Source organism: Tachyglossus aculeatus, chromosome 1 (genome assembly GCF_015852505.1).
Source record: "Tachyglossus aculeatus isolate mTacAcu1 chromosome 1, mTacAcu1.pri, whole genome shotgun sequence".
NCBI lineage: Eukaryota > Metazoa > Chordata > Mammalia > Monotremata > Tachyglossidae > Tachyglossus > Tachyglossus aculeatus.
This window is the reverse complement of record NC_052066.1, coordinates 43,914,947-43,942,898: the sequence shown is the minus strand read 5'-3', so window position 1 is coordinate 43,942,898 and position 27,952 is coordinate 43,914,947. Positions and strand designations below refer to the sequence as shown.

Here is a 27,952-nt window from a genome sequence, read left to right as displayed (position 1 = left end):
GTGGGGAGGGGAAGGGTGTAGGGCAGAGGGAGGGAGGTATATGTATGAAGTACAGTGTACCTCAGGTGCATAGAATCAAAAACATTAATGAAAGGTTTATCCAAAAAAAAAAACAAACAACTCCAAAATGTTTGAAACGATCCAGTAGAATTTCTAGTGAATTATCTTTCCTCCCAGGATTGCTCCCTATGGTAATCCACAGGAATCTTAAAGAAATTACTGTAGAGCTAAAACAAAGTTAGGCTATAAGCACACAAAACTAACTACCCACTCCTACAATTATTGTTTGTTCTACAGGCCACAGCTCTTCACTGTCATCATATCTATTATTATTAGATTAGACTCTAAGCTTGGTGTGGGCAGGGAACATGTCTATCAATTCTGTTGTATTGTACTCTTCCAAGTGGTTAATACAGTGCTCTGTACATAGTAAGTGCTCAATAAATGCCATTGATTGAAAACTATAACTCATGTTCATATCATGAGTTCATATGAACATACAGAGAAGTAGCGTGGCTCATTGGAAAGAGCACGGGCTTTGGAGTCAGAGGTCATGGGTTCAAATCCCGGCTCTGCCAATTGTCAGCCGTGTGACTTTGGGCAAATCATTTAGCTTCTCTGGGCCTCAGTTACCTCATCTGTAAAATGGGGATGAAGACTGTGAGCCCCAGGTGGGACAACCTGATCACCTTGTATCCTCCACAGCACTTAGAACAATGCTTTGCACAAAGTAAGCGCTTAACAAATGCCATTATTATTATTATTATTATTATTATATTACAAGAATTTTGGCTATTTATGATTTCATCAATTCGTAGGGACTATTACCCTGAACCTGCATAATAATTATGACAATTCTTGGCTAGACTAAACTTGGATAGATAGGTTTATTTGAATATTCAAATTTCATCCTAGTGTTTCACAATAGGACAGGCTTTCCAAAGTATAGAGTCTATTGTATTTCTGTACTTAGTCTAGTGTGGATACAGACATTGTGCCTTGGGTGCAGGAAACGTGTCTGCCAACTCTTGTATGGTTCTCTTCAAGCAATTAGTACAGTGCTCAGCATACACTAAGCACTCAATATCCCCCATCACCCCAAGCTTAACATGCCCAAAACTGAACTCCTTATCTTCCCACCCCAAACCTGTGCTCCCTCTGACTTTCCCATCACTGTAGATGGTGCCATCACCCTTCCTAACAAGTCCATAACCTTGGCGTTATCCTTGACTCCTCTCATTCAATGCATATATTCATAATAATGGTATTTGTTAAGCGCTTGCTGTGTGTCAAGCACTGTTCTAATCCCTGGAATCAATCCATCACTAAATCCTGTCAGGCCCACCTTCACATTACTTAAATCCACGCTTTCCTCTCCATCCTGTTTCCATATCACTCATCCTATCCCACCTCCATCAGCTTCTTTGCTGAACTCCCAGCCTTGTGTCTCTCCCCACTCCAGGCCATACCACACTCTGCTGCCCGGATCACTTTTCTACAAAAACATTCAGGACATCTAACCCCACTCCTCGAAAACCTCCAGTGATTGCCCATCATCTCTGTGTCAAGCAAAAACTCCTCACCATTCATTCATTCAATTCATTCACCATTGGATTTAAAGCACTCTACCACCTTGCCCCCTCCTATCTCACCTAGCTACTCTCCTTCTACAACCCAGCTCGCACACTTCACTCCTGTAGTGCTCACCTTCTCAGTGTGCCTTAATCTCATCATCATCATCATCAATCGCATTTATTGAGTGCTTACTGTGTGCAGAGCACTGTACTAACCACTTGGGAAGTACAAGTTGGCAACATATAGAGACAGTCCCTACCCAATAGTGGGCTCACAGTCTAAAAGGGGGAGACAGAGAGAAAAACCAAACATACTAACAAAATAAAATCATCTACCTCATTGCCGACCCTTCATCCACATCCTGTTTCTGCTGGCCTGGAATGCCCTCCCTCCTCAAGTCTGACAGAAAATTACTCTCTCCCCTCCCCCACTTCTAAACCTTATAATAATAGTAATAATAATGATGGCATTTGTTAAGCACTTACTATGTGCGAAGCACTGTTCTAAGCGCTGGATAATAATGATGGCATTTGTTAAGCGCTTACTATGTGTGAAGCACTGTTCTAAGAGCTGGGGGAGATACAAGGTGATCAGGTTGTCCCACGTGGGGCTCACAGTCTTAATCTCCATTTTACAGTTGAGGGAACTGAGTCTCAGAGAAGTTAAGTGACTTGTCCAAGGTCACACAGCAGATATGTGGTGGAACCGGGATTAGAACCCATGACCTTTGACTCCCAAGCCTGGGCTCTTTCCCCTGAGCCACGCTTATTGAAGGCACATCTCTTCCAAGAGGTCTTCCCAGACTCAGCCTCCCCTTTCCTCTTCTCCCACTCCCTTCTGCATCACCCTGACTTGCTCCCTTTGTTCTTCTCCCCCTCCCAGGCCCACAGCGCTTATATACATATCTGTAATTTATTTGCATTGATGTCTATCTACCCTCCTGTAGACTGAAAGCTCACTGTGGGCAGAGAATGTGTCCATTTATTGTTCTTTTGTACTCTCCAAAGTGCTTAGTACAGTGCTCTGCAAATAGTAAGCACTCAATAAATATGATTGAATGAATTTAATGAAATACCACTGACTGATTGAAAAATCAGTGGATCGACATGTCTGCTTTAGTAATCTACCTAATGATCTCCATTCTATATGCACCTGCCCTTCATTTTAGAGGAAAATGCCACCAATAGTGAAATTCATCTGTGTGAGTGTATGTGTGTTCACAAGTGTATGTGGTTATTAAGGCTACTGCAGGAACCTCAGTCCCGCACATATTGTACACACAAAGTAATAGCTATTGTTGTGTTAACATGTTTAAAGTTTGCAATGCCTTATGTTGTTTCCTCTTTTGCTTCCTTGGTCTCTTTTTCCTTATAAAGCTTTTGTGCAAAAAAAAGCATTCCTTTCTTGATGCTGGTTGTGGTCAGGGAAGAAAGAACAGTGCTTTGCACATAGTAAGTGCTTAATAAATGCCATTAAAAAAAAAGAAAGAGGGAGCAATTGTTTTGATAAGATGGGAAGAAATGAATGGGGTTGGAGACCCAGATGGAGAGAATAGAGTTTGAGAGACCAAGGGAGATCATCTCTTGAAATACTGCAGGGAAGGAAGGGAGCATTGAAGAAGAGGCAGGAAGAAGGAGGGATTGAAGAGAAGCAGAGGAGATTTCATCAGGCCTGATAGTTTTAATTTCATCACTGGAGTGTATGTCAAGGTAATTAGGAGCAAGGGATGGGAGAAGAGTGGGGTTTGGTGGTTTAAGGAGGGAGTTAAAAGTCTGAAACAACTGGTTAGGGCAATGGGCATAAGAGTCAATAGGGATGGAGAAGTATTGTTGCCAGGAGGAGAGTGCTGGAGGAGAGGCAGAGAATGTGTCCGTTTCATTGTTGCATTGTACTCTCCCAACCACATACTACATAGTACACAGTAATTGAGAGAATCAGCATGACATAGTGGAAAGAGCACAGGCTTGGGAGGTGTGGGCTCTAATCACTTATCAGCTGTGTGACTTTGGACAAGTCATTTAACTTCTCTGTGCCTCAGTTACCGTATCTGTAAAATGGGGATTGACTGTGAGCCCCACGTGGGACAACCTGATTACCTTGTATCTACTCCAGTGGTTAGAACAGTGCTTGGCACATAGTAAGTGCTTAACAAATATAATTATTTATCATTATTAAATATGATTAATGAATGAATGTTCTCTGCATACAGTAAGTGCTCAATAAATATGATTGAATGAATGAATGAGAGAGAGAGAGAGAGAGCAGAGTTAAAGCAGGGGAGGATGAATTCAGATACACAAGGTTGGCCTGTTATCTGACTTTTACCCAGCTGCATTTTGCAGCTTGTGCACAAGAGCAAAGAAAGCCTATGTGGGGGTGCTTCAGAGCTGTGGGTTGGTGATACAAGATTTGTGAAGCGATGGGGGTGTGAGGGAATTGAGTTCAGTGGAGAGGGTGGTATTGACTATCCACTGATATTTAGAAAGAAATCAGTTTTTTTTTAATATAAAAGGTAGTTTCAAACTAAACTGAAGGTCTAATAATCTATAATGGTGTTTAATCTCCTATTTGCCTGTAAAAATAACCTATTCATTCATTCAATCATATTTATTGAGAGCTTACTGTGTGCAAAGCAATGTACTAAGCGCTTGGGAGAGTACGATATAAAAACAAACAGAAACATTCCTGCCCACAACGAGCTCACAGTCTAGAAGGGCAGGCAGACATTATTATAAATAAATAGATAAATAAATAAATAAATTTATTTATTTATTTACTGAGAGCTCACCTGCTCCAGAAGGCCTTCCCAGACTGAGCCCCCTCCTTCCTCTCCCCTTCGCCCCCCTCTCCATCCCCCCATCTTGCCTCCTTCCCTTCCCCACAGCACCTGTATATATGTATGTTTGTACATATTTATTACTCTATTTTACTTGTACATATCTATTCTATTTATTTTATTTTGTTCATATGTTTGGTTTTGTTCTCTATCTCCCCCTTCTAGACTGTGAGCCCACTGTTGGGTAGGGACTGTCTCTATATGTTGCCAACTTGTACTTCCCAAGTGCTTAGTACAGTGCTCTGCACACAGTAAGCACTCAATAAATATGATTGATTGATTGATTAAATTACAGATATATGCATATGTGCCCTGGGGATGGGAGAGAGGATGAATGATGGAGTAAGTAAGAGCAGCACAGAAGGGAGTGGGAGAAAAGGAGAGGAGAGCTTAGTCAGGGAAGGCCTCCTATCACAGAAGGATTGGAGAGATGTGCTTTATGACAAGCATGATAATAATGTAAGTAGCAGCGTGTAGTATAGTCTGAAAGGGCATTTAGGTAGAAGCAAGGAGATGTGTGGAGAAACTAATAAAGTAGTCTAACCCTGACCTCCAAAAAACAGGAGACCAAAGGCATTGCTTGCACAGCAGAAACATGGGAAAAAAAGCATTTCTTGGAAATGGTCTATGAGGTTGTATAATTTTTCTTCTATTGAGCGGCAGACTGTACTCCATCACTACAAGGCAGCAATGCATTTGAAGAAGAGAGAAAAGGACCATGGATTTCTAAGGGGGTTTATGAAGGAAATGATGTCTTAGGGGAACTTTCCTTGTTGATTTGCTCCAGGGCTGTTATTCTACCAAGGAAATCTCTGAGAAGCAAGTTAGACTTTCAAAAGATATTCTGGAAAACCATGTATCACAAAGTAGGATAATACCAACAGACAGGGCCAAACACAACTAGAACTCCCTCAAAGCAAACCGATCAAGTACTAATAGACCCTAAATAAATCTACGCCAACACCTCAACTACCGATTTGACCATTCATTTTCACAGTGAAAACTTATATTGCTATTGAACAAGAAAACAGGCTTAGAAGAATTCAAAGACCACTTCCTAAACCCACTTCATAGAAGTGATCTTCGCAACTGAACCACTACTGAGTAACAAATGCACTATCCATTCATTCTATGGCAACAGGAAAAATAGTCAAAGTAACTTCTTCATGAAGTTACCATTTGATTCATTCATTCATTCATTCAATTGTATTTATTGAGCGCTTACTGTGTACAGAGTACTGTACTAAGCGCTTGGGAAGTACTAATCGGCAACATATAGAGATGGTCTCTACCCAACAACGGGCATCGGATATGCTCTACATAGTTAATGTATAGACTATGAGTCCACATGAATGCTGTTAAGACTACTAAGCTATGTAGTTATGAAAAGAAATGTAAACTATTAAACTATGTGAAGAAACACTGTATAGTACAGTCCCGCTACACTCTAAATTATCGAGGGAAGGTATCGAGTGTTCTACCTCTTTCTGTACTCTCCCAGACGTTTAGTACACTGCTCTGTATACAGTAGGAAGCAGTGTGGCTCAATGGAAAGAGCTTGGGCTTGGGAGTCAGAGGTCATGAGCTCTAATTCCGGCTCCGCCACTTCTCAGCTGTGCCACTTCTCTGTGCCTCAGTTACCTCACCTCGAAAATGGGGATTAAGACTTTGAGCCCCATGTGGGACAAACTGATTACCTTGTATCTCCCCCAGCACTTAGAACAGTGCTTGGCACATAGTAAGCACTTAACAAATATCCAAATTATTATTATTATTATTATTGAATGCTGTCGATCGGCAGCAACCTATCCATGAAAAGGGACCCTAGAGGAAGAGACAAAGGACAGAGGAAAAATGCCGAATGCCTCGATTTGAAACAACTGACGCTACCCTATGATGTATTTGGAGAGGTAAAAAAACACTGGAGAGGCTGAAGAAATGAGATGCTGGGAAATCTCTAGTTACCTCCGCTCATTTAGCATTTGGATATTTTAACTGGTGAAAACAAAACAGCTTTGAAAACAAAAGGAGAAAATATCTGAGATTTTTTATGGTTCCCTGCTGCTCGTATCCAGGCTCCTCCTTTGCATCTCAGTTAATCAATTAGTAGTATCTATTGCATGCTTGCCGCAGGCAGACACTTTACTAATCACTTGGGAGAGTGCTCTGCACACAGTAAGCACTCAATAAATATGACTAAGTGAATGAATGAATGAATAATAAAGTACATAGGCACCATCCCTGGCCTTCGATGCCCATAATTCACTATTTGTAATTCTTCATTCCCATTTAATTTCCAAAAAACGCCGAGGCCTAAAACACAGAGGCACAGAAATAAACAAAACAAAAATTCGACTTTGGGAGTTTTCAGTTTCATTTCCCCCAGTTGTGAAAGTGGGAATGAAGACTTGCCGGCAAAGAGGAAGGGTACCGACATGGGGAGGGAAGAGGATTTGGGGATTGTTAGCATTCACCTTGACTTTTCCCTCTTTCTCCACAAGCTTCCTTTCTATCTTCCTGAGACTGAGGAGATGGAGTAGGAAGAGGATGACCAAGTTTGAAATGAGAAAGATTCCAGGAATAAATGAGGTCTTACTTGTTTCCTCTAAATGAGGGAAATATTTTTAAGAGGGTGTGTTGGGGGCGGGGGGTGTGCATGTGTATTTGTCATTTCTAAGTTGAGGGAGAATTATACGGAAATGTTTGCCAAGTGCTGTAATCCCCCAAATACTAACTTGGCCATAATTCCACAATCCTTTTATTCCTCAGACACATAAGATTTCCAGGAGGATGGTTTTAGGTCTCCACTGCCAAGCAAAATCAGAAAAAAAAATCTCTAGAGAGGCCCAGGGGGAGGTCTCATTACCTCCCACTTGTGTAAGTCTAGGCTTTCCTCAATAACAAATTGGCCTTTTGGCGTACAGCAACTTTTACTAAGCAAGGAAGATAAGACTATAAACCTGGCAGGGGGTGGGAAAATTGGCAGTCTTTCTTGCTTGCTCTGTAAATCAAAGAAAAATAACATTAGTTAATGTTTGAAAATCTTGGCCCAAGGTACTTTGCAGAACATTGTACTGCTGCACTGTTATGTTGTGAGAAAAGAAGAAATAGGGTTCAAATCAAACATCTACAACATTTTCCTTGGATTGGCGTCATGCTCACCACACTTCAGATATTTTCCTTCTCCCTTTGTCAGTTATTGAATAACCCAGTATCTTCCAGCCGCTAAGACTCACACTGAAATCAGACGCCTAGAATGTTTATGTCTTTCCAATTGCATGAATCGTGCTTCTAAGGGCTACATAAAAACCTCTCAGAGCCTCTAACCTGGGAGTCAGACAGCTCCAACACTTGTCCCATGTGTGACCTTGGACAAGTCACTTTAGTTCTCTGGGTCTCAGTTACCTCTTCTGTAAAATGGGGATTAGGACTGCAAGCTCCATGTAGGACAGGGACTGTGTGTCACCTAATTAACTTGTATCTACCCCACTATGTAGCACAGTGCCTGACACCTAATAAACCCAGACTATGAACCCGTTGTTGGGTAGGGACTGTCTCTATCTGTTGCCGACTTGTACTTCCCAAGCGCTTAGTACAGTGCTCTGCACACAGCAAGTGCTCAATAAATACGACTGAATGAAAGAAATATCATTTAAAAAAATGTCTCAACAGGGAAGAGGTGGGCAGCTTCTAGGCTGGCCTGCAGTCAGGCTAAGAAAGAAACTGGGACTTCACTGTGCTATTCCTGATGATTCCTAATCCTTCACAGGTTGGATTAGGGACTCGTGGAAAGTCCCAGTGAGGTAAGGGCTGGGCTGATCTACTCCAGACTGCAGACCTCTAATCTGTTGATAAGAAAGCAGTTGAGGCCTCACGCTGCAACTATTGATGGTTTTTCATCCATCCCCAGTTGGAGAAAAGACCGAGGGCAAGTCTGTTGGAGCAGGGGCTGAAGGGAAGACACATACCGTCTCTAGATGTTGCCAACTTGTACTTCCCAAGCGCTTAGTACAGTGCTCTGCACACAGTAAGCGCTCAATAAATATGATTGAATGAATGAATGAATATACCTTCTAGACTGTGAGCCCCTTGTTGGGTAGGAACCGTCTCTATACATTGCCAACTTGTACTTCCCAAGTGCTTAGTACAGTGCTCTGCACACAGTAAGCTCTCAACAAATGCGATTGAATGAATGAATATACCTAGAACTGCCGGATTGCAGATTCATTCATCCATTCATTCATTCAATCGTATTGATTGAGCGCTCAGAGCACTGTACTAAGAGCTTGGAAATTACAATTTGGCAACAGATACAGTCCCTACCCAACAATGAGCTCACAGTTTAGAAGGGGGAGACAGACAACAAAGCAAAACAAGTAGACAGGTGTCAATACCATCAATATAGATAAATAGAATTATAGATATATACATGCACACACACATATGTATATATACATGTATATATACAATATATGTATATATATACATGTGTATATACAATATATGTTGTTCCATTCCATACGTTGTTCCAAGTGCTTAGTGCAGTGCTCTGCACACAGTAAGTGTTCAGTAAACACAATTGATTGATTGCTTGTTCCCTGTGAGACTGATTTGCCTCTTCAGATGGTAGCATAGACAATACTTCTGTCAATGAAATCAGGATAAAAATCAGGATACAAATTACTCCTTTGATTATAATGGCTAATTCAGGATCCAGGGCCACTGAAATCTCAATCTACAGTTGAGATTGTAAATAAAGCAGCTCTTGTAACAGTGCTTTCCCCCTTTGTACAACACTATCTTTTGGACTTTTTGTTTTTGTGGACTATGGAGAGGTTCATATTGAGCTGACGGTTTTACTGAACCAAGATTTCCCAGATCTGTCTTCCTTCCTGGCTGAGAAAAACAAAACTCTTCACCTCTTCAATGTGATAGCTACTGAGCCTTCCAAAGAGTGTTAACTATACATCTATTTTACTTTTGACACATTATTTTAGGTCTGTTTGCACTTGACTACAGATGCTTTCTTCTAATTCAAATTCTTGTAAATTATGGATAAATAATATACACTTTTCAGCGAGGAGAAGATGAACCAGTGGATTTGACATTTACTTTTGATCGGTCCCCTGTTGTCTCTTTGCTAAAAGCATGTATTATAGTTGTAAATTAAATTAAGTCAAGCACCTTTAACAATCAGTAAATGCCTAACATAATGCATTTCTCAGTGTTTCCTGATTGAACAACACAAACGTGAAAATATTTCAGAAATCTGAATGTAATGTGTCATCCTTTTGAAACTGTTTTAGTGCTATTGAGATTGTTCATGGGTCAATCAATCAATTGTATTTACTGAGCACTTACTGTGTACAGAGCACTGTACTAAGCAGTCGACCTGCATTTGGAAAAAAAGTGATTGGACAAATAAGATGTGCAAGTCCTGGTGATCGTCTTTCATCCTGATCAGAGCTATTTTGAAGATGCCAATGTTTTTCAGCACATTGAAAGTATTTGGTTAAGCCCTGAGTAGGACCAATCAATTGTGTTTATTCATTCAATCACATTTATTGAGCACTTACTGTGTGCAGAGCACTGTACTAAGCACTTATTGAGCACTTACCATTTGCATATCACTGTACTAAGCACTTGAGAGAGTTCAGTACAACAATCTAATAGACACATTCCCTGGCCGCAATGAACTTAAAGTCTAGAGGGGGAGACCTCTCAGAAACATCGTGTCCTCATAAATTTGAGATATGAAATTTGAATATCAATCACATTTACTGAACGCTTACTGTGTGCAGAGGACTGTACTTAGCACTTCGAAAAATACAATACAACAGAGTTGATAGACACATTTCCTGCCCAAAAGGAGCTTACAAGTCTAGAGGGGAGGCAGAAATTAAAATAAATAAATGAATTAGGGATATTTGCATAAGTCCTTGACATTATCCTCGACTCATCTCCCTCATTCAACCTCCACATTCAGTGTTACCAAATCCTGTCAGTTCAACCTTCATTCATTCGTTCAATCGTATTTATTGAATGCTTACCGTATGCAGAGCACTGTAGTAAGCACTTGGGAAAGTACAACACAACAATAAGCAGTGACATTCCCTGCCCACAATCAGCTTACAGTCTAGAGGAGGGGAGACAGACATCAATACAAATGAATAAAATTACAGATATGTACATAAGTGCTGTGGGGCTGGGAGGCGGGGAGAGCAAAGGGAGCAAGTCAGGGCGATGCAGAAGGGAGTGGGAGATGAGGAAAAGTGGAGGTTAGTCTGGGAAGGCCTCTTGGAGGAGATGTGCCTTCAATAAGGCTTTGAAGTAGGGGAGAGTAATTGTCTATCAGATTTGAGGAGGGAGGGCATTCCAGGCCAAAAGCAGGACGTGGGGTATGGGTCAGTGGTGAGACAGGGGAGATCGAGGCACAGTGAAAAGGTTAGCTCTAGAAGAATGAAGTGTACAGAGAGGGTTGTAGAAGGAGAGAAGCGAGGTGAAGTAGGAGGGGGCAAAGTGATGGAGTGCTTTAAAGCCAATTGTGAGAAGTTTCTGTTAGATACAGAGGTAGATGGGCAACCACTGGAGTTTTCTAAGAAGGGGGTGACATGTCCTGAACGTTATTACAGAAAAATGATCCAGGAAGCAGAGTGAAGTATGGGCTGGAGTGGAGAAAGAGAGAAAGGAGGCTGGGAGGTCATCAAGGAGGCTGATGCAGTAATCCAGGCGGGATAGGATGAGTGGCTGCATTAAAGTGGTAGCAGTTTGAATGGAGAGGAAAGGGCAGATCTTCACACCTGGGACTGACAGGATTTGGTGACGGATTGAATATGTGGGTTGAATGAAAGAGAGGAGGCAGCAGTTTGAATGGAGAGGAAAGGGCAGATCTTCACACCTGGGACTGACAGGATTTGGTGACGGATTGAATATGTGGGTTGAATGAAAGAGAGGAGGCAAGGATTAATGCCAAGGTGTGAGATAGAAAGTATGGTGGCATTATCTACAGTGATGGGAAAGTCAGGGGGAGAGCAGGGTCTGGGAGGGAAGATAAGGAACTCTGTATTGGACATGTTAAGTTTGAGGTGACCAGAGGACATCCAAGTACAGATGTCTTGAAGGCAGGAGGTGATGTGAGATTTCACAACATTGCTAAAAGTGGCCTTTTCCTCTCCATCCAAACTACTACCACATTGATCCAAGCACTTATACAATCCTGCCTTGACTGCTGGGTCAGCTTACTTGTGGATCTTCCTGCCTCCTCTTTCTCCTCATTCTAGTCCATACTTCACTCTGCTGCCTGGATCATTTTTCTAAAAATCTATCTTTCTGAAAGTCCAGGTCTCCCCACACCTCAGGAAGATCAAGTGGTTGCCTATCTACCTCTGCATCAAACAGAAACTTCTGTTTTTCAAATGGGTATTTGTTAAGCGTTTACTATGTGCCAACCACTGTTTTAAGCACTGGGGTAGGTACAAGATAATCAGGCTGAATACGGTCCTTGTCCCATATGGGGCTCACAGTCTACCTAGGAGGAAAGACAGGCATTGAATCCCATTTGCAATTTAGGCAATTGAGGCACAGAGAAGTCAAGTGACTGCCCAAGGTCACACTGCAGGTAAGCAAAGGAGCCGGGATTAGAACCGAGGTCCTCTGGGTCCCAGATCTGTGCTCTATCCACTAGGCCACACTGTTCCCCTACCTTACCATTACTCCTTACTTACCTTACTCCTTACCACTAGTTTTAAAGCACTCAATCAGCTTATCCCTTCCTATCTTGTCTTGTCTTATACTGTCTAGTCGTCTCCGACCCACAGTGACTCCACGGACGCATCTCTCCCAAAACCCCCCACTCTCCATCTGCAATCATTCTGGTAGTGTATCCATTGAGTTTTCTTGGTAAAAATGTGAAAGTGGTTCACCATTACTTTCTTCCTTGCAGTAAACTTGAGTCTCCACCCTTGACTCTCTCCCATGCTGCTGCTGCCCTGCATGGGTAAATTTTGACTTGTAGCAGATTGCCTTCCACTCACTAGCCACTGCCCAAGGTAGGAATGGAACGGGCAGGTTTTTGCATGACTTTCTTTCCCGTAGTTGAGACTGGTAAAGTAATAATAATAATAATGGCATTTGTTAAGCACTTACTATGTACAAAGTACTGTTCTAAGCGCTGGGGAGGATACAATGTGATCAGGTTGTCCCATGTGGGGCTTACAGTCTTAATCCCCATTTTACAGATGAGGTAACTGAGGCACAGAGAAGCTAAGTGACTTGCCCAAGGTCACACAGCTGACAATTGGTGGAGCGGGGATTTAAACCCATGACCTCTGACCCCAAGCCCATGCTCTTTCCACTGAGCCACGTTGAGGCCTAGTACTGCAAATTCTCCAGATGCAATCCTCTTTTCTTGCCTCACTGATTTCCTACAACCCAGAAGGTTCACTCCTCTCCTCTAACACTAACTTTCACACCATACATTGATCTCGTTCTATTTCATTGCCATCCCCGCACCCACATCCTGCCTCTGTCCTGAAACTGTGCTCTCAAAGGTCACCAATGATCTCCTTGACAAATTCAACAGCTTCTACTGCATCCTAATCCTCCTGGATCTCTCAGCAGCCTTTACACTGTGGACCATGCCCTTCTCCTGGAAACATTATCCAACCTTGGCTGCCCTGATATTGTCCTTTCCTGATTCTCCTCCTATCTCTCTGGCCACTTCTCAGTCTCTTTCATGGGCTCCTCTTCTGCCTCCTACCCCTTAATTATTATTATTATTACTTAGGGGTTCCTGCAATTGAATTCCCCGAAGTCACGAAGGACACAGATGGGAAAACAATGACTACCTTCACCATATCTCACAACACCAAGACAAGGACACAACTTAATAGTACTTGAAGGTGTAGTAACTTAAAAACAAATACAAGAAACACATAATAATAACAATTATAATGGTATTTGTTAAGCACTTACTACGTAGCAAGCACTGTTCTCAGAGCTGGGGTAGATACAAGGTAATCAGGTTGGACACAGTCCCTATCCCACAAGGGGCTCAGAGTCTTAATCCCCATTTTACAGATGAGGTAACTGAAGCCCAGAGAAGTTAAGTGATGTGCCCAAGGTCACACAGCAGAAAAGTGGTGGAGTCAGGATTAGAACTCATGATCTTCTGAATCCCGTGCTCTAGCCATTATGCCATGCTGCTTTTACCTAACTTCTTAACACAGTGGGTGGTAAGAATATGGGTTGTGCTACAACTGGTAGTGGTTCTGATCATAGAGAAGCAACATGGCTCAGGGGAAAGAGCCCAGACTTGGGAGTCAGAAGTTGTGGGTTCTAATTCTGACTCTGACAGCTGTGTGACTTTGGGCAACTCACAACTTCTCTGGGTCTCAGTTACCTCATCTGAAAAATGAGGATGAAGACTGTGAGCCCCATGTGGGACAACCTGATTACGCCGTATCTCCCCCAGCACTTAGAACAGTGCTTGGCACCTAGTAAGTGCTTAACAAATACCAAAATTATTGAAGCAGCATGGCTCAGTGGAAAGAGCACTGGCTTGGGAGTCAGAGGTCATGAGTTCTAATCCCAGCTCTGCCACATGTCTGCTGTGTGACCTTGGGCAAGTCACTTCACTTCTCTGAGCCTCAGTTACCTCGTCTGTAAAATGGGGATTAGGACTGTGAGCCCCCTTCTAGACTGTGAGCCCCCTTCTAGATTGTGAGCCCCTTCTAGACTGTGAGCCTGTTGTTGGGTCAGGACCATCTCTATATGTTGCCAATATGTACTTCCCAAGCACTTAGTACAGTGCTCTGCACACAGTAAGTGCTCAATAAATACGATTGAATGAATGAATGAATAAATGACAACTTGATCGCCTTGTATCCCTCAGCGCTTAGAACAGTACTTTGCACATAGTAAGCGCTTAACAAATGCCATCATCATCATCAAAACTTTCAGCAGATTCCAGAGGGCTAGGTATGAATACATGGATTTACCAGAGAGAAACACAGGGAGGCTAAATGGCAATATATTAAGGATTATAAAGATAGATCTGGATGGATCATAGGACATACACAGCAGTGGCATAATAATAATAGTAATAATAATTTAATAATTTTGGTATTTGTTAAGTGCTTACTATGTGCCAAGCACTGTTCATATTTCGATAAGTTCTGCTCTTCCCTATCAGCTCACATGCCCTTTCTCTCTCTCTCTCACTCTCTCCTATCTCTCCCTACCTTTAGCCTTCCCTCTCCCCACATGTATATTTGTGTCAGGGACGCATTACGTATTTTATGTCATCATAGACAGCTTGACTTTTCTTTAAAAATAGCATTTTATAAGCACTTACTCTGTGCTAATCCGTGGGATTGACATAAGGTAAACAATCAATCAATTAATGGTATTTATTGAGCACTTACTGTGAGCAGAGCACTGTACTAAGCACTCGGGAGAGCATAATAATAATAATACTTATGGTATTTGTTAAGCACTTACTATGTGCCAAGCACTGTACTAAGTGCTGGGGTGGATACAAGCAACTCAGGTTGAACATAGTCCATGTCCCACATGGGGCTCATGGTCTCAATCCCCATTTTACAGATGAGGTAACAGGCTCAGAGAGGTTAAGTGACTTGCCCAAAGCCACATAACAGAAAAGCTGTGGAGCTGGGATTAGAACCCATGACCTTCTGACTCCCAAATCCATGCTCTCTCTGCTACTCCATACTGATTCCCTCTATTTACAATTATAGTACAATTACAATAGGGTTGGTACACACAATTCTTGCCTTCAAAGTTAAGAGGTCAGATATAGTCAGATAGCTAGAATGTGGCCCCTTGCTGGGAATGGGAAGCAAAACTGTAGGTAGTCAGGTCAATTCAGTTCAATCGCTAGTTACGCAAAGTGTGTTTTGAACATTACTATTATCTCATGTTTGCAACAAATCATTAGCCAGGGATCTTGTACGTATTTCGTACAGACTTAAAATTGGGGTGTGGCTTTCCATACTTTTTTCTTATAAGTTTTTACCCAGGGATTGCCCCAGAGAATTCCCCCCTTGCTAATCTTTCATCTTTCCTGTTTCCATAATTTCCCCAGGTCTCAACCTCCTATCTGACTCATTCTGCCTGTCCATAGCCATGCCCGTTTGAAGTTGGGTGGACAGATTTAGCTCCAGACAGGTAGAATGTCTCAGTCAGGTGTTGGAAGGCGAGGAGGTGGTGAGAGACCAAAGGCTGATTACGGGCTGTGATTCTGGGAGGAAAATCTCCAAATGAACACTCTCGATTTGGAAGAGAACCTGGGAAGCAATGGTCCTACTCCATTCTCTCTTTTTCCCTGCCAACCCCAGTTTGCTGATGCCCTGATACAACAGAAAGCAGGTTACTTATCTCCTGGGTAAAGCTTTGCCATGCAGAAGCAGTGTGGCCTAGTGGAAAGAGCATATCCCGGGATTCAGAAGACCTGGGGGCTAATCCCAGTTTGCCTCCTGAATGCTGTGACTATATCAGTGTGGCCTAGTGGATAGAGTACGGGCCTGTGAGTCGGAATGCCCTGCGTTCTAATCCCAGCTGCGCCATTTGTCTGCTCTGTGACCTTGGGCAAGTCACTTCACTTTTCTGTGCCTCTCTACCCTCATCTGCAAAATGGGGATTCAGACTGTCGGGGACTATGTCCAACGTGATTATCTTGTGTCTACCCCTGCGCTTAGAACAGTGCCTGGCACATATTTAGCACTTAACAAATACCATAATTATTATTTCTTAACTTCTCTGTTAATAATAACAATAATAATGATGGCATTTATTAAGCACTTACTCTGTGCAAAGCACTGTTCTAAGCGCTGGGGAGGTTACAAGGTGATCAGGTTGCCCCACAGGGGGCTCACAGTCTTAATCCCCATTTTACAGATGAGGGAACTGAGGCACAGAGAAGTTAAGTGACTTGCCCAAGGTCACACAGTTGACAATTGGCAGAGCCAGGACTTGAACCCATGACCTCTGACTCCAAAGCCCGGGCTCTTTCCACTGAACCACACTGCAGTTTCCTCATCTATAAACTGAGAATTGACTGTGAGCCCCATGTGTCTTAGGGAATGTGTCTGATCTGCTTCTATTGTACCTACCTCTGCACTTACCATAGTGCTGAATATGTAATTATTGTATTGTATCCTAAGCACCCTGTACAGTTAGCACTCAGTAAATATCATTGATAATAAACACTCAACAAATACCACAGTTATTATTATTATCATCATCATCATTTTACACCCCAGAGGACAGGATTGATATACCTCATCAGAGGCATAATTCCATTCCTCAAAATAGCTCTTCAGAGCTAGAATCCTGCCACCATCCAAGGAACAGCCTTCATGGAACATCAAACTGTCTGGACATTATTGTTCCTAAGGCTGATATTTGGTGCCTTGCCCAGGTCCTTTACTGGCAAACAAATTCCTGAAATACCTATACAGCTCTTCAGATCATCATAAATGTTTAAAAAAAAGGACAAATGGACAAATGAATAACAGATGGAACATAAATGGTGCCACATGTTAGACTTAACCTCTTCAGAAAAGAAGGGGGAAAAGCAAAGCTGTTCTAGTGCTATGAACAAATAAATAACAAAAGCTGCTGCTCACACATTTTGTCTGTTTTACGCTATGAATGGCAACAGTTCAGGCTTGCCGTTTTCTGCTTGTTCAACTGAGTAGACTTCTCTCTTGATTGAAAAGATAGACACATCCTACACTGGAAATCTGGTTTCTTTTTGTCAGTTACTGTTGCGAGGGGAATGATCAGTAGTTTTGCATGTAAAGGGACGGTACATCCTTTCAATTATAATGCTGAAAAAAACTCATTAAAATAATAATAATAATGGCATTGATTAAGTGCTTACTATGTGCAAATCACTGTTCTAAGCACTGGAGAGGTTACAAGATAATCACGTTGTCCCATGGGGGGCTCATAGTCTTAATCCCCATTTTACAAATGAAGGAACCAAGGCACAGAGAAGTAAAGTGACTTGCCCAGAGTCACACAGCCGACAATTGGCAGAGCTGGGATTTGAACGCATGGCCTCTGACTCCAAAGCCCATGCTCTTTCCACTGAGCCGTGCTGCTTCTGCATCAAACTATCCTGAGCCAAGAGTTACAAAGAATTAACTTTGTTTCACATAAACATGCAGTTCCTAGAGGAATGGCCTAGTGTTTGAAAGTGCATTAAAAAGCTCATTTTCCTTCATGGAACACAGACTTTGAACATTTGCCCATGGAGAATGATGATTAGTCCCTGTTTAAGTAGTAGCCACATGTATATCAGCTCCTAGGGTTACAGGTAGATTTCAACACCCAGTTCCTCTGTTTAACTTCCTTCCCAATTACCTTGGCGTTCGCTAAAGCTTCCTGAGTATTTAAGAAGAGGAGACACTACTGTTTTTAGAAGCAGTATGCCCCAGTGGAATGAGATCAGGCCTGGGACCCAGTGGACCCGGCTTCTAATCCCTGCTGGGTGACATTGGGCAAGTCACTTAACCTCCCTGTGCCTCAATTTCCTCACCTGGAAATTGAGGTTTAATATCTGTTCTCCCTTTCTCTTAGATTGTGAACGTCTTGTGGGGTAAGGACTGCAGCTGAACTAATTATCTTGTATCTACCCCAGAGTTTACTACAATCGTTAGCAAATTCATTTATTCATTCATTCAGTCATATTTATTGAGCGCTTACTGTGTGCAGAGCACTATACTAAGCGCTTGGGAAGTACAAGTTGGCAAGATATAGAGAAAGTCCCTACCCAACAGCAGGCTCACAGTCTAGAAATCTTCAAAGATAGATAGATAGCTTCAAAGATACTACAGTCATTTTTCTTTAATTCACCTTAACCTCTCATTATTTCATTTCATTAGAGAAGCAGCGTGGCTCAGTGGAAAAAGCCCAGGCTTTGGAGTCAGAGGTCATGGGTTCGAATCCCACCTCCGCCAATTGTCAGCTGTGTGACTTTGGGCAAGTCACAACTTCTCTGTGCCTCAGTTCCCTCATCTGTAAAATGGGGATTAAGACTGTGAGCCCCCTATGGGGCAACCTTATCACCTTGTAACCTCCCCAGCACTTAGAACAGTGCTTTGTACATAGTAAGCGCTTAATAAATGCCATTATTATTATTTTCTGTAGTTTTGAACCACTCCAAAGAATCCCTCATAAACTTGCTTAGTTCACACAATCTAAACAATTCATTGTAGTAGAAATGATATTGGGTGAATAATTCAAAATTTTAGGTTTACCTACTGCCTCTGATCTCATCATTTCCCAGTTGTTGGATAAGACGTTTAGCGATGGTGGTGAAACTATTGCTCGTTCGGTAGATGTCCCGGCTCTGAGGCCCCAAAATTGATGAGAAGGTGTCGGTGATGTTCTTAATCTCCAGCAGAAGACTATGATGAAACGAATGTTCCACGTTAGCCAGCTGGTTCACCAGGTATATCAGGGAGCTTCTGGCCTTTTCCTGCCCAGTGCAATTAAAGAGGTTAGTTAGCTGAAGCGCATCACAGCCTTTATTAAATCAACCATATCTGTTGAGGCCTTACTGTGTGCAGAGCACTATACTAAGTGCTTGGGAGAGTCCAGTATAAGAGAGTTGGTAGTACATCCCCAGCCCACAAGGAGCTTACAGTCCAGAAGTGGAGGCAGACATTGATATACATAAACTACAGGCTATGTACATGAGTACTGTGGGGTTGAGGGTGGAGTAAATAAAAAGTGCAAATCCATGCGCACGGTTAGCGCAGAAGACAGAGGGAGTAGAGGAAATGAGAGCTTAATTGAGGAAGGCCTCTTGGAGGAGTTGTGATTTTAGTAGGGCTTTGAAGATGGGGAGAGTAACGGTCTGTGGGCTGGGGGAAGGAGTCCCAGGCCAGAGGAGGGATGTGGGTTACATTTCAAGGTCCCAGGATGAACACCAAATAAACCAGAGGAGCTGGAGGGCAGCTGCTTCCGAGATGATTGAAGTTAAATAATTCCACCCCTTGGGTGAATCCCAAGCAGACATGAGCACCAGAAAATAAACCATGCTATCACACCTTCAAACCGCCTTCTAAAACACTCAGGGAAAGTGTAGGACACACAGGCTCTCTGTCAAACTTCAACCAAGAGGAAAGATCCCTTTGCCTTAACTGTTTTCAGCAAAAAGAAATTACCCTGACAGAATTAAAAGGCACAGGAAAGACACTGGATACAGTGGAAGGGGGTTGAAGAGGTGGGAAAACATATCTCTTTTCTTGGCCCTTGTTTAGGGTTGTCAGCTTTCCCTGTCTGGAGCTGAGATTCAGCACTCTGATTTTGTCACTTTGTCACCAGAGATAGTCATACCACCCTCAGCCCCACAACACTAATGCCCATATCCGTAATTTATTTATTTATATTAATGTCTGTCTCTGTCTAGACCAAAAGGTTCTTGTGGGCAGGGAATGGGTCCAACAAGTAGGTTGTATTGTGCTCTCCCAAAGGCTCAGAAAAAAGCAGTGTGGCTCAGTGGAAGGAGACCAGACTTGGGAGTCAGAGGTCATATGGCTGTAGCCCAATTATTTACTGCATTACTATTTATAAACTTATCTAGTACCATTGAAGAATCTGCAAGGGCTGGACAATAAAAAAGTAGCTAATTATATTTTACTATAAAATATACCTTCCTATGTTCAAAGACTAAATCAGCAAGGATCTTAAATAGTGAAAACTCATTTTGATGGCGGTATGAGGTATGCTGTATCTCGCCAAATATTTTTTCATTCTTATAATTAGAACACTGTGATGCACAATTTATACTGTCCTTTCATTTTCCATTTTTAGCTCTTTCAAAATACAGATACAATAATTGTGCTCCACAAGCTTTAGTCTTTCCTGCAGATTCTCTATGTTTCAGGAAGGCCTCGCAAGAAGAGAATTCATTGCAAATTCCAGTAATTTCAGAATTAGAATCTAGTGATGAATGACAAATAAAAACCCTGAACAAGGGGTAAGTTACCGAGAAATTTGGTATGGAAGCGACATAGAGAACCAAGCTTACCAAGAGCCTCTTCAGACTAGAAACTATTTAGGACAATAGTAAAACCCATATGTTGTAAAGATTCATTTTATTTCATGAACTATTCCTGTAGAGCAAATGCTGTTGCTTGGCAGGAAGGTTGAGTGGTTTTTATATTTGCCCGCAAGGCTGTTACAGAATACAACTTTTCATTGTGGCTTCCATTTGTGTTCTTCACCCCAGTTTGCTTGACAGACCATTGAGGTATTTTCCCAAAATATAGTTTTGCCCTGGGATTTGTGAGCTGCGAAAACCCATTGAACTTCCCGACTGAATTACTGCATCAGCCTCCTCTCTGAACTCCCATCCTCCTGTGTCTCCCCACTTCAGTCTATACTTCATGCTGCCGCCCAGATCATCTTTGTGCAGAAACAATCTGGGCATGTTACTCCCCTCCTCAAAAATCTCCAATAGCTACCAGTCAACCTATGCATCAGGCAAAAACTCACTCTCGGCTTCAAGGCTGTCCATCACCTGGCCCCCTCCTACCTCACCTCCCTTCTCTCCTTCTCCAGCCCAGCCCACACCCTCCGCTCCTCTGCCGCTAACCTCCTCACTGTGCCTCGTTCTCACCTGTCCCACTGTCGACCCCCGCCCCACGTCCTTCCCCTGGTCTGGAATGTCCTCCCTCCACACATCCGCCAAGCTAGCTCTCTTCCTCCCTTCAAAGCCCTACTGAGAGCTCACCTCTTCCAGAAGGCCTTCCCAGACTGAGCCCCTTCCTTCCCCTCCCCCCTCCATCCCCCCACGCTACCTCCTTCCCCTCCCCACAGCACCTGTATATATGTTTGTACAGATTTATTACTCTATTTTACTTAAACACATTTACTATTCTATTTATTTTATTTTGTTAATGATGTGCATCTAGCTTTACTTCTATTTATTCTGATGACTTGACACCTGTTCACATGGTTTGTTTTGTTGTCTGTCTCCCCCTTCTAGACTGTGAGTCCGTTGTTGGGTAGGGACTGTCTCTATATGTTGCCAACTTGTACTTCCCAAGCGCTTAGTACAGTGCTCTGTGCACAGTAAGCGCTCAATAAATACAATTGAATGAATTGAATGAATGAATAGGTTCTAATCCCGGCTCCACCACTTGTCAGCTGTGTGACTTTGGGCAAGTCACTTAACTTCTCTGTGCCTCAGTTACCTCATCTGTAAAATGGGGGTTAAGACTGTGAGCCCCATGTGTGACAACCTGATTACCTTGTATCCCCCCCCCCCCAGCACTTAGAACAGTGCTTGACACATAGTAAGCGCTTAACAAATGCCATCATTTATTTATTTATTATTTTTACTCTGCACACTGTAAGTACTCATTAAATACAATTGATTGATTGCTTTCTCTGGTCTAGGGAGTGCAGTCCCTTTGTTTGGTCTATTTATTTATGAATCTTGGTCTGTCCACATTTTATCTTTTAATTAGGTTAATGAGAGGCTTCAGTTTTGCTCCCTCTATGCTCATTGCATTATGTTTACTGAAACTATGTCTGGCAGTGAGGAACATCTCAGGAAGTTAATCTCTTGTCTCCCAATTCTATAGGTCTCACCTTTTGCAGTGCCCCTGAATATTTGTTTTAAATTTGCAGTTGGCTGCCCTAATTAATGTTTATCTTTGGTCATTAGTGTAGTATTTAGGGCAGAGAATCACTCATTAAGTGGTACCCGAATAGCCTGAAGGAGATAATGCGACTTTCTCATGGGATTCATTTATTATTCTTTGGGATAATTAATCTGAGTAAATATAGTTTGATAGTCAAGAATCCCTGCAGGAGTCATCAGTGTAAAGGTAATGCTAATGAATGACCTCTAGTAGCACACGCATAAGAAGGCATACAAATGACCACAGTTTCTAATTGGAAATTCTATATCCAATCGTTTTCCATTGTTGATACACAGCTGAAGGCTATCAAGACATTCTGCTATTTTATCAAAGTAGAGATGCAGCATAACCTACTTAAAAGAGGCTGTGCCTGCGAGTCAGGGGACCTGAAGTCTAATCCTGATTCCACTAATTGCCTGCGGTGTGACCTTGGGCAAGTCACTTAATTCCTCTGTGCTTCACTTTCCTCATCTGGAAAATGGGGCTGGAATACCTGTTCTCCTTCCTACTTAGACTGTGAGCCCAACGTGGGACAGGGACTGTATCTGACCTGATTAACTTGCATCTAGAATGCTGTGTTTGACACATAGTACTTGACAAATACTATTTTTTATGGTGTGTCATCATTCATTTATTCATTCAATCGTATTTATTGAGCATTTACTGTGTGCAGAGCACTGTACTAAGCACTTGGGAAGTACAAGTTGGCAACATATAGAGGGGGTCCCTACAACGGACTCACAGTCTAGAAGGGGGAGACAGTGCCAGGCACTGTATTAAGTGCTGGGGTATGTTTGTACAGATTTATTACTCCATTTTACTTGTACATATTTACTATTCTATTTATTTTGTTAATGATGCGCATCTAGCTTTATTTCTATTTATTCTGATGACTTGACACCTGTCACTGTTTATTGTTGTATTGTACTTTCCCAAGCACACTGTATACAGATCTATACAGTGCTTGGCACACAGTAAGTACTCAATAAATACGATTGAATCAATCAATCAATCAATCAATCAATCAATCGTATTTATTGAGCGCTTACTATGTGCAGAGCACTGTACTAAGCGCTTGGGAAGTACAAATTGGCATCACATAGAGACAGTCCCTACCCAACAGTGGGCTCACAGTCTAAAAGGGGGAGACAGAGAACAGAACCAAACATACCAACAAAATAAAATAAGTAGGATAGAAATGTACAAGTAAAATAAATAAATAAATAAATAGAATAATAAATATGTACAACCATATATACATATATACAGGTGCTGTGGGGAAGGGAAGGAGGTAAGACAGGGGGATGGAGAGGGGGACGAGGGGGAGAGGAAAGAAGGGGCTCAGTCTGGGAAGGCCTCCTGGAGGAGGTGAGCTCTCAGCAGGGCCTTGAAGGGAGGAAGAGAGCTAGCTTGGCGGATGGGCAGAGGGAGGGCATTCCAGGCCCGGGGGATGACGTGGGCCGGGGGTCGATGGCGGGACAGGCGAGAGCGAGGAGATTAGTGGTGGAGGAGCGGAGGGTGCGGGCTGGGCAGTAGAAGGAGAGAAGGGAGGTGAGGTAGGAGGGGGCGAGGGGATGGACAGCCTTGAAGCCCAGGGTGAGGAGTTTCTGCCTGATGCGCAGATTGATTGGTAGCCACTGGAGATTTTTGAGGAGGGGAGTGATATGCCCAGAGCGTTTCTGGACAAAGATAATCCAGGCAGCAGCATGAAGTATGGATTGAAGTGGAGAGAGACACGAGGATGGGAGATCAGAGAGAAGGCTGGTGCAGTAGTCCAGACGGGAAAGGATGAGAGCTTGAATGAGCAGGGTAGCAGTTTGGATGGAGAGGAAAGGGCGGATCTTGGCAATGTTGCGGAGCTGAGACCCGCAGGTTTTGGTGACGGCTTGGATGTGAGGGGTGAATGAGAGAGCGGAGTCGAGGATGACACCAAGGTTGCGGGCTTGTGAGACGGGAAGGATGGTAGTGCCGTCAACAGAGATGGGAAAGTCAGGGAGAGGACAAGGTTTGGGAGGGAAGACAAGGAGCTCAGTCTTCGACATGTTGAGCTTTAGGTGGCGGGCTGACATCCTGAAGGCAGGAGGAGATGCGAGCCTGGAGGGAGGGGGAGAGAGCAGGGGCAGAGATGTAGATCTGGGTGTCATCAGCGTAGAGATGATAGTTGAAGCCGTGGGAGTGAATGAGGTCACCAAGGGAGTGAGTGTAGATTGAGAACAGAAGGGGACCAAGCACTGAACCTTGGGGAACCCCCACAGTAAGAGGATGGGAGGGGGAGGAGGAGCCTGCAAAAGAGACTGAGAAAGAACGACCGGAGAGATAAGAGGAGAACCAGGAGAGGACGGAGTCTGTGAAGCCAAGGTCAGATAACGTGTTGAGGAGAAGGGGGTGGTCCACAGTGTCAAAGGCAGCTGAGAGGTCGAGGAGAATTAGGACAGAGTATGAGCCATTGGATTTGGCAAGCAGGAGGTCATTGGTGACATTTGAGAGCGCAGTTTCCATGGAATGAAGGGGACGGAAGCCAGACTGGAGGGGGTCGAGGAGAGAGTTGTTGTTGAGGAATTCTAGGCAGCGCGTGTAGACAACTCGTTCAAGGAGTTTGGAAAGGAATGGTAGGAGGGATATGGGACGATAACTAGAAGGTGAGGTGGGGTCGAGAGAGGGTTTTTTTAGGATGGGAGAGACATGGGCATGTTTGAAGGCAGAGGGGAAGGAACCAGTGGAGAGTGAGCGGTTGAAGATGGAAGTTAAGGAGGGGAGAAGGGATGGAGCGAGAGATTTCATAAGATGAGAGGGAATGGGGTCAGAAGCACAGGTGGCCAGAGTAGCACTTGAGAGGAGGGAGGAGAGTTCCTCTGAGGATACCGCTGGGAAGGATGGGAGAGTAGCAGAGAGTGTTGAGAGCCGGGGGGTTGGAGAAAGGGGGGAAGAGACTTTGGGGAGGTCGGACCTGATGGATTTAATTTTGTTAATGAAGTAGGAGGCCAGATCGTTGGGGGTGAGGGAAGGAGGAGGGGGAGGAACCGGGGGCCTGAGAAGGGAGTTGAATGTACGGAAGAGCTGGCGGGGGTGATGGGCATGGGTGTCAATAAGGGAGGAGAAATAGTTTTGTCTGGCAGAAGAGAGGGCTGAGTTAAGGCAGGAAAGGATAAACTTGAAGTGAACGAGGTTGGCATGGTGTTTAGACTTTCGCCAGCAGCGTTCGGCAGCTCGAGCATAAGAGCGAAGGAGGCGGACAGTGGCAGTGATCCAGGGCTGTGGGTTAGTGGTGCGAGAGCGGCGGAGGGAAAGGGGAGCGAGCGAGTCTAGCTGAGTAGAAAGGGTAGAGTTGAGAGCAGTAATCTGATCATCAAGACTGGGTAGAGAGGAGAGGGTGGAAAGGTGGGGTGTGAGGCGCTCCGAAAGATGGGTGGGGTCCAGAGAGCGGAGATCTCTGTGAGGGAGTAATACGGATTTACAGGGGAAAGGAGTGTGAGTGAGGAGGCAGGTGAGAAGATTATGATCAGAGAGAGGGATCACAGAGTTGGTGAGGGTGGACACAGTGCAGCGGTAGGAGATGATGAGGTCGAGGGTATGACCAAGTTGGTGAGTGGGTGAGGTGGGGTGGAGGAAGAGGTTGGCAGCGTCAAGGAGAGATAGAAGGTGGGCGGCAGAGGAGTCGTTAGGGATATCCATGTGGATATTGAAGTCTCCGAGGATCAGAGTGGGCATGGAGAAGGAGAGAAGGAATGTGAGGAAGGGGTCAAAGTCGTTAAAGAAGTTGGAAGTGGGGCCCGGAGGGCGGTAGATGACGGCTACAAGAATCTGGAGGGGGTGGTAGAGGCGAATAATGTGGGCTTCAAAGGAGGGGAAGGAAAGGGAAGGGGGAGGAGGGATAGTAAGAAAGCGGCATTGGGGGGCGAGAAGGAAACCGACACCTCCTCCTTTTCCGGTGAGTCTGGGGGAGTGGGAGAAGAATGAATGAGTGGCTTAGTGGACAGAGCATAAGCCTGAGAGTTGGAAGGACCTGGATTCTAATCCTGACTCCACCACTCGTCTGCTGTGTGACTTTGGGCAAGTCCCTTACCTTCTCTGGGCCTCAGTTACCTCATCTGTAAAATGGGGATTAAGACTGTGAACCTCATCCGGGACAGGGACTGTGCCCAACTTGGTTAGTTTGCATCAACCCCAGCCTTATTACAGTGCCTGGCACATAGCAAACACTTAACAAATAAGATGATGATGATGATGATGAACAGAATGAGTCTTCGTTCCTTGAGATCACCCAGGAAAGTCTCTTGCCTACAGATGGGAAGCAGAGCCTGGAATTCATTCATTCATTCATTCATATTTACTGAGCACTTACTGTGTGCAGAGAACTGTCCTAAGTGCTTGGGAAGTACAAGTTGGAAACATATAGAGACGGTCCCTACCCAACAATGGGCTCACTGTCTAGAAGGGGGAGACAGACAACAAAACATGAAGACAGGTGTCAAAGTTGTCAGAACAAATACAATTAAAGTTAAATGCACATCATTAACAAAATCAGTAGACTAGTAAATATGTAGAGGTAAAATAAATAGGGCAATAAATCTGTACAAATATATATACAAGTGCTGTGGGGAGGGCAAGGAGGTAGGGCGGGGGGGATGGGGAGGAGGAATTCTAGGATATCACTAGGCTAAAATAAAATGCAATGGCCTGTTTACAGTGAAATAAAAAGGGGATTTTTAAGGGTCTGAAAGCATCCAGGTTGTCTAAGTAAGTTTTCCCAATTTAATGGATAATGATGAAGTTTGTGTATTTCATATACATTTAAACCAGTATGCAAATACAGTTGTCCTTCTTATTTAAAGATGGTGATGCTGACAGTGAGATTTCATCCTTAAATGAGTATCATTGAAATAATTAAATGACAGTCTATACATACATGTAAACAAATATATGTAAATATACAACGTATAGGTAAACAAGCTGATGCATGTTACAGAATCAAACAAAACCTGGGTACGGTGAAACATAGAGTCTTCCAAGAGGACCAATTTTAAATCTTTCTCATGTTTTGACAGCTGCACTATTAGACTTTCAACTCTGACTAGATTGGAAATATTACGGCACTAAAAATAAACAGATGTGACACTGGTTGTATATTTTATTGTAAGACTCTTTTTAAAAAAAGTCATTTTTCAGTGGGGGACATTTCTGAGCAAGGAACCATTTGAAGTTTTCCATTTATGACATCTGCCCACAATTTACCACATCAAACAAAGAAAAGCCAGTGACAGATACTGGTACTGATTCTTTCACCCTAACCCACTTCATTCTAAAATGTATGAATGATCACAATTAAAGAGAGTTTCATCTTCCCAAAGACATAGTAAGAACATGGTGAGATCAATGTTTATATATCCTCTCAAGACTTTTTTGCTTATTCATTAATTTTGTGGATTGATGAAAGCTCCCCCTCCTCCCTCTCCCCCTCCTCCCCCTCCCCACAGCACCTGTATATATGTATATATGTTTGTATGTATTTATTACTCTATTTATTTTGTTTGCACATATTTATTCTATTTATTTTATTTTGTTAATATGTTTTGTTTTGTTCTCTGTCTCCCCCTTCTAGACTGTGAGCCCACTGTTGGGTAGGGAACGTCTCTATATGTTGCCAACTTGTACTTCCCAAGCGCTTAGTCCAGTGCTCTGAACATAGTAAGCGCTCAATAAATACGATTGAAAAAGAAGAAGAAGAAGAAAGCTATGATTAGAGACACTGGCTAGAGTCACTGTCAGGATCAAACCAAAACCAACCTAATTTAACCGGTTGTGGTGAAGGGTTTGTAGTGCAAGTACTACTTTCATTCATTCATTCATTCATTAAATC

General features: G+C 43.2%; 1 protein-coding gene across 2 annotated transcripts in view; it reads right to left on the bottom strand.

Moving 5' to 3' along the window:
• VEPH1 (ventricular zone expressed PH domain containing 1) overlaps nt 1–27,952 on the bottom strand; it is a 238,875-nt gene that overhangs the window by 81,123 nt on the left and 129,800 nt on the right. For both annotated transcript variants that reach the window (XM_038746083.1, XM_038746084.1), the window contains exon 7: nt 18,697–18,917. In XM_038746083.1, coding sequence (XP_038602011.1) covers nt 18,697–18,917 — 221 coding nt within the window. The remainder of the gene's footprint in view (nt 1–18,696; nt 18,918–27,952) is intronic.